General features: G+C 49.9%; 1 protein-coding gene across 1 annotated transcript in view; it reads right to left on the bottom strand.

The window, feature by feature from the left end:
* The window catches only part of PLCG2 (phospholipase C gamma 2), a gene marked incomplete at its 3' end in the record, with an annotated part of 131541 nt that overhangs the window by 49070 nt on the left and 66902 nt on the right, over nt 1–15569 (bottom strand). Inside the window, exons 9-18 of the mRNA XM_084257077.1 lie at nt 12176–12277; nt 11292–11410; nt 9534–9619; nt 8801–8921; nt 8199–8367; nt 7204–7308; nt 5878–5967; nt 5128–5303; nt 3722–3922; nt 2739–2858 (exon numbers count right to left, since the gene is read on the bottom strand). Coding sequence (XP_084113203.1) covers nt 2739–2858; nt 3722–3922; nt 5128–5303; nt 5878–5967; nt 7204–7308; nt 8199–8367; nt 8801–8921; nt 9534–9619; nt 11292–11410; nt 12176–12277 — 1289 coding nt within the window. The remainder of the gene's footprint in view (nt 1–2738; nt 2859–3721; nt 3923–5127; nt 5304–5877; nt 5968–7203; nt 7309–8198; nt 8368–8800; nt 8922–9533; nt 9620–11291; nt 11411–12175; nt 12278–15569) is intronic.

Genomic DNA, 15569 nt, shown 5'->3' with positions numbered 1-15569 from the left:
ATCTAGAAGGAGACACCAGTTAGAAACTGTGCCTTCCACCAGGATAAGGATGGAGACGAGAAGGACCTCAGGGGGCTTAGCCTTCACTGCAACATCTTAATTTTTCATAAGGAAGATATACTTATATAACATTCATGTGATTAAAAATTCATTTTGCCTCGCTGAGGCAGGCAGGCTCTGCATGTTAGGTTAAGAGTATGGGTCAGTTGTAGTTCCTTCTGAAGGTAACCTCTCTTGCACCCCAGTTTCCTCATCCAGGGAGCTGGGATTCGCAGCCCCTGTCTCGAGGCTACTGTCAGCTACCTCAGGGAAAGTCCTACACCATGCTCTGGTCCCCAAAGCTAGTTAATAAATGAGAGACTGGAAAAATGTAACTCCCAAGGCAAAGCCAAAACAAGCCTCCCTGGGAGAGACGAGCAAGAGGGAGACAGCAAAGCCCAAGTATGACCTGTGCCTTCCAGCCCCCTGGGATTTGCTTCTACTCAGCAGAGCCATAGCCTGAGATCTTAGCTTTGCCAAGAAGGTCCTCATCCCTTGGACCTCCCTGGTGGTGCAAGGGGTTAAGACACAACCTATGAAGCTATCCACAGCCTCTGCAACACAAGTTCCATCCCCGGCCAGGGAGCTACCCACATGGCACAGCAGTTCTCCTGCCTTGCCCACTGCTCCCCTCAGCAGTGTATTTCACTCAGTCTGCCTGTTCTGCTCCCCACTCTGTCTCTGGTGAATTCTCTCACCCGCCACACCTCTGGCCTGTACCCCAGCTCTTGTAGGCATAAATAATCTTTAAAAAAAAAAAAAAAAAAAAAAGAAGGTCCTCATCCCATGGAGAGACACCTCCCGCCAGCACACCCAAACAGCAAGGGAATCCACCCTGAAGTTCCGTGAACATTCCCAGAGCATAGCCTGGTACAGCAGCTGTAGTTTCCAAAAATGTGGGGGCAGCCAAGAGCATCCCTCCAGACCTGTGCTCCCCATCTTATTCCCTCCCTTCACTGCCCTGCTGCCTCTGCCACCCTTCAGGCCACATATCAGCAAATGTCCAGTTGCTAACTCTCCTGCAGAGGCACCACTTCACCCTCAGAGGGGGATGTCCACCCCATACCTGGGCTGGCAAAAGAGCAGTATGAAAGGGGGTCACTTCTGACAGTTATCTTGGCTGAGGGTCCCCAGCAGATGGACAGTGAATGGAGGCCAGCCACATCCCCCCCTCCCCCCAGGTGCTGGAGTAACCTCCTTCCTCTTCGAGCCACAATGTGAAGGACTGAGCTCCCCTACTGGCAGAAACTTTCCTCGCTGTGACTCAGCCACCATTTACCCACCACCTACTGTTTCCCCACCATCACCCACTGCAAGGTTAAGGGAGAGTGCCAGAAGCAAAAAGAAACTCTCATGAGTAATGAACCGATATTGCTCAACCCCACGGCAGATCAAGTGAGAGCTGGGACCAGGCTGTCTTTATCACTCCCGGATTTCTGGAGCCCAGCTCAGGGCCTGGTACATAGTACAGGCTCAACAAACATCTACAGATCCCTAAGAGTCAAAAATCCCAGTTCTCAGGGAGCCTCCAGTCTCCTGGGGGAAGACAGACATGTAAACAGAATGATGCCTGTATATAAATCACATAAATCCAGGCCCGGGGGCAGCCTGCCAGGGGTACCCAGCAGGGAGGATGGACCAGGGCAGGGAACAGAAAGGAACAGAGCCGAGTGGGGCACCAGAGTCTGATGCTGCTGTAACCACCAGCGCAGTGTGGATGGGGGCCAGAGTTTCCATCCCCTCCCATTTTTTCATAAGAAGCAATTTCAAATTTCAACCGAAGTTTCACATCATCATGTAGGCCAAGCAAAAGACTGCAGGCCCAGCCTGCCCGCAAGTCTCCTGCTGGAGACCTCATGGTAAAGAACGCAGGATTGGAGATGGACCGGACTGGGGCTGAAATTCCAACACAGCCAGGGACTGGTCTGTGTGGATCTAGACAGACCACTGAATACTTCTGGGCCTGTGTTTCTCTACTCGAATAACTGGATCTACCCCACTCGCTGGCTATGATGGTCTCAATAGGATGGCGCCTCAGAGGCAGCACAGTGTCTGAAATGTAGGTATTCCACCACCACAGAAAGCCAGCTCCCCCATGCCTCATGGGGAACACAGACGTATAAATAGAATGGATGTTAATCAAGCATCAATCTGCGGGCCCCACCATCCTCATCTGCATGGTTCCAGTAAAGCGACCCCGAACCCATGGCCAGCTTGAAGGCCAGGGTTTGGGGAGATGAACTGATTCTGAGCAGAGCACTCCTCCTGTTGTCATGGGTGGGGTTGGTAAATTAAAGTGGAGGCCCACCGTCCGGGCCTGGAGATGGCTAGGCTATGTGGCCCATCCACTGGCAGTGTTTGGTGGCAACTGTGGGTGGAAGAAAACCACATCTGTTTCCTCACCCTCTGGGCTTCCAGGGCTGCCTGGGTTCTAATCCCACCTCCACCTCTTCCTGGCTGCATGCTGTAGCAGGTTGCCTAACCTCTCAGTGCCTCAGTTTCCTTCTCTGCATGATCGGGAACCTGGTCACACCAATATAGACCCTATAGACCAGCACCCAGCACACTGAAAGCACGTTAGTGTCTGCTGCTTTAGCTACTGTCACTGTTGTCATCGGTGGTGACCTCTGGGGGCAGCACGCTGTGAGCCAAGCCTCCACCTTGTTCTCCGGTCCAGGACAGCCGCCCCGCACACTCACCTGAAGGTGATGGCGTAGGAGTCAGAACTTTCCCGCCTCCGGATGAGGAAGGCCCCGTCCCGGGGGACCCTCATCAGCATGTCCTCCGCTTCCCCGCGGCTCAGCCCATCATAGTACCAGCTGCAGCAAAGAGAGGAAACAGACAAATGAGGGGCTGCTGTGGAGGAGGGAACAAGCTCCCCAGACATGTGGCCAGAAACCACCCCGGGGGTGATGAGGTAGAGCTCTGAGTCCACAAACACCACTGAGGATGGGCGCTTTTCAAAGACTGCGGAGGCACAGCTGGAGGGAGAGGTGGGGTGTGGCCAAGGCACAAGACAATAGACCAACTCGTCTTTCCCTCCAGGCAGCCCAGCTCTGTGGGAGCAGCCTCAAGGGGGCGCAGCCGCTGTGTAGACTCAGAGGCAGAAAAAACACACTAATGTCACAGGGGGTTTTGTTTGGTTTTTGGTTATTTTTAAAAGACATGAAAGAGTGCATGAAAGAGCAATGCACACGAACATTAGACAAGAAAAGGAAAGAAACAAAGTTGGTACAGCTTCAGCTACTTCTTGAGAAAAGTGCATTTTAGCAGTCTGCTGCTTAAAAACTGGTTTTTTCTGTTTCCAAAACAGGCTAACCCTGCATAACTACAGTCCACGCTACAATTCTTTCTTCCCGCTTTTGCTTTCAGAACAAACAAGGAATGAGTGGCGACAAGCAGAAGCATGTCACTGGGTTGAAACGAACCTCTGAAAATCAAGGCCCAAGACCTCAGGACTCGGGGGGCAGAAGGAGGGGAGGAGAGGTCAAGAGGCACACAGCACAGGGATGGGGAGCAGATGATGGGGAATTTGGCTTCCATGGGAATTTAAGAGCCACTCATGGGAATGGGTGCCAGCACCCCCACAGGCAGGTGTTTCCGAGCAGTGGACATGACCCCACAGGTGTCTGCACCCTGCCAAGCTCCAACACACGGTGGGGGGAAGGCATGGCACACGTACGGCTTAGACTCGTGGGGGTTGGGGTTGGGCACCGGATCCGTGAGCCGCAGCTCGAACTCGGCACAGCGCAGGTGCGCCTCGCGGTAGTGCTGGATGAGCGCGTAGATGCTGGTAAACATGAGGTTGTCAGTCAGGTAGTACTTCATGATCCCGCCATCCATGGTGGAGCGGATCCGACAGTGCTGGACCCGGCCCGACCGCCTGCAGGGAGAGAGACGCCATCAGAGGGACGTTGGAGCTCCCACCTGACCCCAAGGGGTGGATACCATGTGTTGCCACTCAGGCCTCTCTCTGTTTTCAGAATGGGCCCACGGCTTCAGCACAGGTTGGCTCTTCTACCTGGAATCCAGATCATTCTACCAACTTCCTCCACCCTCTGTCCGCCTGTTATCTAAATAATTTTTATCCTGGTCCTGGACTACTGGGTTCAAATCCTGACTCTGCCACTTACAAGCCAAGTGACCTTGAACAAGGGACCCAGCATCTCTGAGCCTCTGTGTTGCTACCCTGGTGGTCAAACACGGACGATAGGAATATCCCACCCAAGGCACAGTCCTGAGGCTAGAAGATCACATACACAATGTGCCTGGAGTGCCGCCAATCACATTCAAGACATCTTACTTGTAAGTTATTATAACTTATCTCCAATTCTCGATGTAAACACCACTTCTTTCAGGAAGTCTTCCCTGACCACCCCGGTCTCCAACATCACATTGGATCCCCCTCTTAAAGACTTTCCTAGCATTTTACATTTTTCTCACTGTGCTTGCCATAGCTAGAATCATGTAATTTAAACAAGTAAAAATAATTTGCGTAAGTCAGCAAAATTGATCTGCATGATGACTTTTTCATCATCTGTCTACTGCACCAGATTCTCATCTCCAACAGGACCTGTCTGTTCACTGCTATGTCACTGTGTCTAGCACCGAGCAAGCGCTCAATCAATGTCTTTGATGAATATACATGAATGAGGATGAAAGACCAAGTTCACAACAGCTCTGGAATGCCACCTTTGGAATCTTTATTTTAGAAACAAGGACACAGAGATTCCAGGAGGCAGCATGCACTGCCCAGGGTGATACCACCCACCCCAGGGTAGGAACTGGGACCAGTGAAGGAGATTACATGATCTGGAGTGCAGGGTCAAACCTAGTCTTTACTTAAAATGTTGTCGCTTTGTTATCATGGATCTTGTCTGGGGCATTACTTTTGACTTTTATGAAAATATCTCTCATTGCGGTTACCAAAATGTTAGGGGCCTCACTCACCTTACCCTCATCTCACCCCAAGAGCTCACTACAAAAAGTCTGGAGTTGCAGGCAGGCCTGCCAGGGCCCTGCCCGAGCTCCGGCCCCTCGCTCTGCCCACTGCAGGGGAGGGTGGGTGTGCCCTGCGAGGGGCATTACCAGAAGGACAGGGTGTAGTCGTTGGGGAAGGTCTCGCTCTCCCGCACCAAGAAGGTCCCATCCTTGCCCCCCGTCTCAGTACAGTATTCCTGCAACAGCTTCTCGGCGCTGGTCCTCTTCTCCACCTTCTTGTGGAACCACTTCTCCCCAAAATGCAGCTCTGTGGGGGGTGTATCCTGGACCACAAAGAGAGGAGGGGGTTCTGAGAGCCTGGATGAGGCCCGAGGCCCCACCAGCCTGTTCCCCCTGCCCATGCTGACTCAGAAAACCAGATCAGAAGTGGGGCTGGTCTCCTCTGACCAAACCCAAGAGGTCTGGAAAGACAGCATCCACTGCCCTCTGCCTGCCCCCTCCCATCTGTGGTGACCACCTGCAGTCCTGAGACAGAGGGCCCCGGGTCCCCAGGACAGCCCTCCACTCTACTCCATAGGAAGCCTGAGAGCATAATGCCCTGGAGGCTGCACTCAAGAAACGGTATCCCAGATGGCCAGCGGCCCAAGGGGAGAGCGCAGGAAGGTCGGGGACCAGATCATAAGTGGAGCTGGACAGAGCGTCCAAATGCTTACATCCTCTCCAGGGAGCACAGGCCCCTATGAGAGAAGAAAAACCCCTGAACCTTCTTGGTTAAGTCCTCAGCCAGCCAATCAGAGAGGAGCTAGCCAGGCCTTCTACCCAATAGCAGCTCCTTGGGCTGAAGCTGCTCAGGCCTGAGGCTGAAGAGGAGCAACACAAGGCGGGGTGCCCACCCACCTGGGGCAGCTCGTCCTCCGCCGTCTGTTCAATGTCGTCGCTGAAGGACAGCTTGGCATCAGCGATGGCGCAGTAGTGCCGAGTCCATTTCTAGAAGGGGAAGCCAGCATCAGCTCTGCTCCCTAATTCTGGGGTCCAGCACCCTCCTTGGCATCACCCCAACATTCCCTCAACTGGCCTTCCCCAACCTCATTGACATTTTTGGAGGTTTCAAGACATGTGATCCTCTTTGAGCCATTTCTTTTAAACATCTATTTTTGGGTTATTTCAGCATTTTCCGGACTTTTAAAGTTGGCGTGTCTATGGGTAAACAGGACTTAATATCAAATTTCTATTGCATGTTTATTTCATCTGAGGCCTTTTAGGACCGGTGGGATGATTGAGTGTCCTCATGACTGATTTTTTTCTATTTTACCCGCTTTGTAAGACTTTCAGGATTTCTCAACTTAGTCTAGAGACTTCAACATTTAATTGTGTCTTAATTATTTAAATCTTAACTACTTTATATAATTATTTCTAGGACATAGAGTAAACATGTGTGAAGATACTCAGCTGGATTTGCAAGTTAAGGAATATGAGAGGCATTAGCAATCAGATGCCTTACTCTCTCCAAAAGATAAGATTTCCAGTGGGAATGTCCCAAATTAAAGGACTGATTAGGACCATCAAATGGACTGGAACATTCACCAGCAAAAGGCTGATAACACACAAACAGATGGAAGTGGAGTAAGGTTCATCAATGAGTAGCACTGTAACAATGTTAATTTCCGGCTTCTGATAATGATACTCTAGTTATATAAAATATAGTATTTGTGATGTTAATATCCGAGGAAGCTAAGTAAAGGGAATACTAGAATTCTCTATACGTGTGTATGTGAATACATAGTATATTGAATATAAAATCACTTCCCAATAAAACATTAAAATGTAAAAGAAGGGCCTCCCCGGTGGCACAGCAGTCGAGCGCTGGGTTGCGAAGCTGCCCGCAGCCTCTGCAATGCCGGTTTGATCCCCAGATGCTGGGGATCACATGGCGCTCAGACCTCTCCTGCTGCACCTGCTGCTCCCCTCAGCAGTGTATTTCACTCAGTCTGCCTGTTCTGTTCCCTGCTCTGGCTCTGGTGAATTCTCTCACCCTCCCGCGCCTCTGACTGAACCCAGTGCTTGTATAAATAAATAAATCTTAAATAAAATAAAAGAAAATATAAAAGAAAAACAAAGCTTCACGATAACAATAAATTCCCTTGGCTCTCAGTGCCAATCAGAGGGGAATGTCCTTGGGGCTCTGCAGCAGCCGGCTCTGAGGCCGGGTGCCAGGAGACCCACCTGGTCGATGGAGTCCCACATGTACAGCTCGCCCTGCTGCTTGTGCTCTTCCTTCTTGTCCTCCATGTTGACATCCACATCACCCCGTGGGCCCAGCTTCTTATGCTGAGGGGGAAAATGCATGAGACAATGAATGAGTTAATATTTATGCAGTTCCTGCCACAGACAGACGCAGTTCTGAGCACCATCCACACGTCCTCCTATAACAGGGCGGTCCCCAGGGAAAAGGGAGGGTCCAGGTTCCCTGCCCCACCCAAGGAAGGACAGAGCTGAGCAAGGAGGAGGGAAAGCAGGAAAGGAGACAGGAAAAAAAAGAAGATGGAGAGCAAGAAGGAGACCTGGAGGAGGCACATGCAGCAGAGAGATATGTAAAACTACACTTGCTTCTCAGTCTTAGACTTGCACCAGGAACGTGGGGTGCATGGAAGTAGACACTTGAAACAGATGTGGGTGAGAGACCCACAGGGAGGCTGACAATGGCAGCCTTCATCTGTATTTTGATTTTGCACTTTCCTTCTAGACTTGTCTGGCCCCTTCTGCTCCTCTCCTATAGGTCCCCACCAGGAGGTGCCTTAGACTTGTGGGGGACTTTCGGGTCTCAATGGCCCTGCTTTGGGCCAAGCCTGTTTGGCTGAGCATTTGCCCACAAGGGGATGGATTACTCTGGGTTCTTGATTTGGAAACTATATTTTTTGTCTTTTCTTCGTTGCACACTAATTGTATTGAAGTGCCTTCCCATTAAAGGTCTTGCACACTAGAGTGTATTTGTCTTGATGCAGCGAAAGGCAGAACCTATTTAAAGCAGGCAGGGGCTGGGGTGCCCCTCTCCCTGCCCTGTAACACTTCCACGTTACGTTCATAGCACACTGTAAAAGACGTGAGTTTTATTATTATCCCCAGAGCCCAAGGACACAGAGACACCAAGAAGGTAAGTGGCCTGCCAGAGTCTCAGGGTCCGTGGCCTGAGCCATCAGCCCTCTTGAGTGGCCACCTACCTTGATGATGATCTTCTCCCGCAGCTGGCTGGGTGAGGGCAGCTGGTCGGCACTGGCCTCTGTGGGCTTGGTCAGCAGCAGGTCGCCAAACACCTCCCTGAACACCCGGGCCATGTGCCGCTGCTGCTCCACACAGCAGTGCTCCTCGATGGACAGGATCACAGGGAAGCTGCAGTGGCAGGGGTGGGGCAGTTCGCAAGGGGGCAGGAACCCTTTGTCCCAGCCTGGCAGAAAGCCTAGGAACCCCTTATGCTTGCCCAGTATAGGGGCCAGGGATCCCTCTCACACCTGGCCAGCAGGGGGGCCAAGAGCACCACCTGTGCCTGCCCAGCAGAGGAGGCAGAGCTACTCAGTGGGTGGGGATGTCACTGAGCAGCCACAGGGTTTCTGCCAGGGCAGCCTTCTCTGGGTTATAGAACCAAGGAGTGACTTGGGCATTGGGCCTGTGAGGGGCATCAGCCTTTATGACTTGTTGGCAGTGTCCTTGGACAAGATGGAGTCCAGGATAGGGGAGTGTTTGTCCTTCCATATGTGTCTGTCTGTCTACCCAACCCTACCTGCCTTCCCCTTAAAGGGATCCACCCAGCAACCAGCCAACCAACCTGGAGGTGACAAATGCATGGTCTTTGATGGCCTGCACGACATCGTCAAACTTGATCTTGGTGGTCCGCGTCCAACCATGATAGATGATGGGCTTCCCGTCAGGCCCGTCCCAGCAGTCCACTAGGGGAGGGAAGGGGCCTCAACATCTGCCCATCAGTCTCACAATCCACAATGGAGACACTACCCGGCCAAAGGGCCCAGCATCCAACCCGCTCAGTGATGGGAGCACCCATGGGGGCAGTCACACCCCATTAGTACCCTCAGGAGTGAGCGCCCCTGTGGTTATGGGCAGATGTTGGATGCTAATGAAACATGAATTTATAATATGGCCATACATTTGTGCAAAAAAAAAAAATCTAATTTAAAAAAAGGTATTTATAATGTGTTTGATTTTCTGATTCCACTGGTTTAAACCTTGGCTTGCTTTATCTGCAGGTGGGAAGAGTACAGAGTAATGAGAAATGTATTTGTAAAGGCTCTGGGTAAAATCATCAAACAGAAACAGATTGTGTACAAGGGGAACGTCCCCTGTATCTTCAGCCCCAGAGGCAACCAGAGCTGATGGTTTCAAGTTACGTTTTTTTCACATTTCCTTTTCCCTGGAGGAGGGGGGGGTTGCATAAACTAGGCAAGTCTGTAGGAGTAACTGCTACTAAGTAAGGTTCGAGTCAGGATGAATGTTTGCGATGAAATGGAAGCTAAGTCAGTGGCCTGTGCCGGAGAAGGACTCACGCTCGATGCAGCGACAGCCCATGCGCAGACAGCGGACGTAGGCTTCCGTGGAGGACTCACTCCGCAGCTGGTCACCTGTGAGGTACCTGCAGGAGACCAGGCACGGGTTGTGTGGGGTGACCCAGGAGCACTTCTCAGCCCCAGCCCCCAAAGTTCTGAGACCTTCCTGTCTAAAAAGCCCCTCCGTGAACATACAGGCCAGATGCATGCCTGGGACTCGTCACAGTCACAGGACGTGAGTGACGACCACCAAGGGCAGCAACGACACCATGTGCTCTTCAAGAAGAACTTGGGCAAAGGGTGTCGGGGGTGAGGTCAGTGGCGGATGATATACTAACGAGCCCCATGGCTGCCCAAGGGGCCAAGAATCTCAACAGGGCAGAGACGGGCCATTAGTTGGGCTCCAGGTCAGGCCCAGAACAGGGGTTCAATAACTAGGGGTGGGATTTACTAGGCTACAAACTACGTCCACTAAGACCAAGATAAAATACTTGAGTTCATGTACTCTTCTCCTTCTCGTGTTGCCCCCTTTCAAGAGTTTAAGCTACCAGCGGTCTTCTGGGTTTGGTAGAATTCATCAATCTAAGACTCAAGCTAATGGATGTGGCAGGTGAGAGAACCAGGATATCAGTTTGCCCCTGAAAACAACTGTACCTTCTCAAAGCCCAGATGTGAACTTAGGGGCTACTCTCAACTCCTGCCTGGGACGACACTGGGGAAGCAGCAGCCTAGAGCCCTCTGGGTGCCCATGCCTAGGCCTTCACCCTCTCACCTTACAAGACAGACTAAGTGCTGGAGCTTGAGCATAACAGGCACTTCTCCCTTCCACGCTATATTCTTGTTTTGCAACAAGACAATTTTCCAAAGATGTAAATTTGAGCATGTGGCTCCCACTGCCACTGTCATTGCTGGGACTTGAAAATATCAATTTCCTGCCACTCATACCCGCCCCAGGCCCTACAGTCTAGTTGGCGGGTGCGTCAACACACTTGGGGTAGTACAATTGCTAGAGCTCCTCCACTTTGAAGAAGTCCAAGGAAACTGAGAATTGATTGGGACAGATGCAGAGGCTGAGGCCAGCTCACAGGCCCCCTGTACTTTGTGTCTTCTTTGGGTACCACCCCCTTGGCCATATTAATGGTCTATTGTCTCTTCCTGAGCTCTGGGGAGATACTATTTCAAGAGTCTGATGCTGTGGTTTAGCTTGTGGCTCTGCTCATCTCATATGAAGGACTCCAGATGCAGCACTAACCTCTACAGCATTTTTATTTAGAAATAAAAATATTTTTATCTAAGGATTCATATACAAAGGTATTTATGCTACATCCCTTATAGGGGCCAAAATAAAAGACTCAAAGGAGGCCTTATCCCTTCCAGCAAAGGGGCTGTCCCTGCCCTGTTCACTGCTATATCCCCAGCACCCAGAAAGCAGAGGGCCTGGCAGAAGGCAGACGCTCTGCAAATATCATTTCAATGAATAACTCAATTGCCCTGCTATAGCTACTGCAAAACCTAGCTTTGGCAACTTGCCTTTTAGGGTCATAGAAAAAGAATTATCATTGCAATACGAACTGGGAATGGAAGGTACATTCCCCCATCCCTTTCAGAATCTTCTGTCTATTCCAGTCTGAGCAGGCAGCCCTGCACACCGCCCCATGCCCACACATGCTGCCAGAGCAGCACAGTGGGGTGCCCGCCGAGTTGTCCTTCACCTGCCCTTCATCTGCTACACCCATCAAAGGTGCAGGTGACACTCACGTGTTATGTGATGAGGAGATCCAGTAATGTGACAAGGGATTGTTCATGTCCTGCATGTCCACCACATCATACTTCTCGTCCCAGATGCTATTCTCCCGGGAGAACAGGTACGTGAGGAACTAGGAGAGTCACAGACACAGAGACGGGATCATCACAAGACGAGGATGGACGGGGCCCGGTTTTCCAGGTCTGCACCCATCCCAGGCCCTGGCAGTGCTGACTCATGAACCCAACAGATGATCTCCAGGCCTTGGGAGCCTGACCGTGCAGAGCAGAAAGCTCAGGTCCAACAGGCATCACCCACATGTGCTTCACTGACCTACAGAGCACCTCCTTGCTAACGTGTGTGCTGTAATAGTTGAAACTCCTTGCTTCCCTTATATAAGCTTTAAGACATACTAGCAACATGAGTATTTGTGAACTCAGTGCCCCACATGAGCAACAGGACATGAGCAACAGAACATCTAAAAGGCAAGTCATTTTTATCTCCCTATTTCTGGGCCCTTAAAAAAAAATCAGATTCTTGAGGGACACTGGGGCTACACCCTGCTGCCTGGGAACAACTTGACAAGGGGAAGGGGCTGTCCAGTTCCCCCTCAGTCCCATTCCCTCCTCCCTGACCCAGGGCCACATGCAACTAATCAGACCCGGGACTCAAATTTTGCTGCTGTGCTTCCAATGGTTAGAGGCACCAGGAGCAAATGCGCTCTAGTGGCAAAAGCAAGGAACACGCCAAGGAGACTTGGTCACTAGAAGAGGCTGGTAATTCACTAGCTGGAAGAAAACCAGCCTTTGACTTAACAATCCTCCGGGGGCATCAGGCAGAAAAGGCAGAGAGAATCAGAAAATAAAACCTCAGAGGAAGTAGACACGAACCCGCTCACCTCATCCACAAACAAAAAGGGCTCGGCAGTCTCCCTCATGGTGTCATCGATGAACTTTGTCATCCGCTCTCGGACTTTGTTTAGATCCTGAGCCCAAAGCTCCTTGGGATGATAAAGAGAACAAGAAGTCACAAAAAATAAAATGACAAAAGTCTTTATGTCCCATGATCCACTTTCAGTCAAAGACCCAAACATTGGTCAAGCCATTCTGGATTAATACACAATCATGACCACACAGTGAAGTCTTGCCAGGGCTTAGTAAGCATTTTCTGTAAAGGACCAAGGAATAAATATTTTAGATTTTGTGGCCCTTGCATCATCTGTCACAATCACTAAAGTATGCAGTTGTCACATGAAAAGGAGACACAATACATCTACAAATGTCTGTGGCTGCATTCCAATAAAACTTTATTTACAAAAACAAGTGGTGGGCCACATTAGGCCCAAGGGGTTAGGTTGTTGTTTGCCAACCCCCCTAGTTCTTTTTATCTGCTGGCCTGAGGAGGCCTGAAGCACAGTTATGTCAGACTACTGGGGATACCTATCCACAAGGGGCTCCCCATTCATTACATGGTAATGATAATATCTGTGCACAGCGTTTCTGTGCAGGACCATATAAACAAGGCTAAGTGCTTATTAACACAGCCCCTGATTCATGGAAAGTGCTCAGACTAAGGCAGCTTATTAGGCAGACCACCCTCCTCCTTATTGTGTTTGTCCTTAAAGCTCTGCATGTGAATAGGGTCACTGCCATTTTTAAAATGAGGAAATAGAGGCTAAGAACATCACAGGATGATCCCAAGTTCACAAAGCTAGAAGGCAGCAGAGTCAGGTTCAAATAATTACAGTCTGGAAAACTGACACAGAAGCTGATCATGTGTCTTTATTTCACAGAATCAGCCAAGTCACGCTGTTCAGAAGCTGCAAATGCCTGAAATACATGCGGCCAGCTCAATGACAGCTTGTCATTCTTAGAAATTCAGAAGCCCCTTAAGAGAGAAAAAATGAAATAACTTAATTGTTTCCCTCTCCAAACCCTAAAACCCCAAATATTCATAGGCAAAGGGATAGAAACTGGAAACCCAGCTTCAACGTTAATGCCTTCTGGAGTTCAAATATTCTAAAACCTCTAGCATTATGAACAATGAAAGCAAATGTGCTACCAGATATGTGAGTAGTTGGATGGCATGTGTCAGCCCTGCATGTTTAAAGAGAGAGTCGTGTAAGGACAGATATAAATGAGGTAAAGAACGGGTCGCCCTGGTGCATGGGTGCAAATCAACAAGGAGTCTTGCTGAGGATTCGTGCAGATCACTTGGATAGGGGGCCCAAAGTAAAAAGCTTGGAACAGCCAGTTCATTTGAATACAGAGGTGTTAAAAATCTTTGCATGCTGGATTATGAACCTCAAACTCTAGGATGCTGGATGCAAATGCTTTGCCAGACCTCAATGTCTCCCAAAAGGCAGTGCTTACTCCCTTCTCCTGCAAAGCCTGTGCATTTATTGAAAGGCACTTTGATAATAGAACCTGGAACTAGACTGGTTGTGAGTAAAGCCCAAGAGTTTGAAATAGGAATATTCTGGAGGGTTAAAAAAATGTGTCCAGTTGCCCGGGGTATTGCACTAGACACCAACAACCCTGAGAGTGTTGATGAACCCTGAGAGTGTCAGTCACCATCAGTCACCACCAGTCAGTCAGTGGTGGTGAGTGTCAACCGGGGTACAGGCTGTCTGCCAGGTTCTGGGCTGGAGCTTGAAGATCTGATTCTCCAGGTTAGGTAAATGGGGAAACTGAGACTTGAAGTGGCTATAAAGTTTGACCCAGTGATGAGCCCAAGACATCCCAGGCACACCCGTTCTGGGGTCTTCCTCCTAACCCATGGATGGCATCGCCTATCCGTCCCAGGGCTGTGAGGCAGCCTATCTAACCAGCCCCTGATGGAAATTCAGATTCGTCTGTGTTTTTATTTCTATTGTAAATGCTGTAATTATTTCTTTAGCACCCTAAAAGGGCAATTATTTCCTCAAATATATACATCTTTTATTTTTTAAAGTTTTCACTTTAATTGCCAATGAACTTTCTAGAAAATCTGCAGCAATCCCCACACCTAGTACTACAGGAATGATTTCACCCATGAGCTTCTATCATCTCAAACATGTGTCTGAGACATTAGCCCTGATTCCTGCCAGTACCCCCAGGGCACTGGGTACGTGTAACACTAAGGGTGTGGAAGACAAAGACCCCAGGGTTCCCACCCTGGACACCATGTCCTGTTATTCCTGATGCTGCCCAGGTGATAACTCCCACAGGTGAGGGGACAGTCCCAACACCCAGCCCCACATCCCATCTCAGAGTCAGCCCAGCAAAGGGGCCAGTGTGGGAAAGCCCACGATTCTGCATTGAAATCAAATTAACCAACGCAAGGGGGTGAATTATAAGAGAGAAGGTTCCTTGTCTCCAAGAAAGTGTAACACTTGTGACACACCCACAGTGTTCATGCAGCCCTCCATGCAGCTGGGATCCCACACAGGGCTGTCTCAGTCCATTATTTTCTCTGTAGTCAATAAAATCTGAACCCAGCTGTGTACAACCGACAGTAAGAAATTAAGAGTTGATTGTGCACGATGTACATACATTGTGGGTACAGCTTTTGAAAAAGAAGTCTATTATTCTAAGAGACAGAGTGAAGTCTTGACAAGTGAAATGATACATAGAGCCTGGGTTTTACTTTAGAATATTCCAGCAAAGAAATAAAGAAGGAGGAAGGGAGGCTGAGGATACGTGCAGGTTTGAGGGTGGAGAGTGGAGGAGACGAAACTGGCAAAAGATCCTGACACTTAATCCCAGCAACAGGTGACAGGTGCATCACTCAGACCTTTGTGAGGTCTAAGATACTTGGCCACACAACGATGAACTGAGTACTACTGTAGAACACCTGGAACTACTCTAAATAAAGTCTATCTTTAAAAAAAAACTGAGGACAAAGGCAAAGGAGAGTCTGATGTTATAACCGTGCATTTTAAATACACACCACATGTGTGCGTCACACATACTCACAGACAATTCTGAGAAGCAGGGCGCTCATCCCCACAGAAAGAGAGGAAACTGGGGTACAGAAAGGTCACCCTACCTGCCAAAGGTCACACAGCTGCTCAGGGTTCTCAGCGTGGTCTCAGTCTAACTCAGTGTCTAAGCCGCTGCACTATGGACATGTGGGGGTGGTCATTTCTTGGGGGATCTGGGCATTTCAGGATGTGGTGCAGCATCCCTGGCTTCTATCCACTAGATGCCAGTAGCACCCCAGGGCGACAACCAAGAATATCTCCAGACAAGCCCAGTGTGGGGGGGCATAGCAGCATGAAGGAGGACCACTGCCCACGACTTTGACCCTGC

The sequence above is a fragment of the Talpa europaea genome, assembly GCF_964194135.1.
Source record: "Talpa europaea genome assembly, chromosome: 16".
NCBI classification, from domain to species: Eukaryota; Metazoa; Chordata; class Mammalia; order Eulipotyphla; family Talpidae; genus Talpa; species Talpa europaea.
This window is presented reverse-complemented; position numbering and strand designations above follow the sequence as displayed.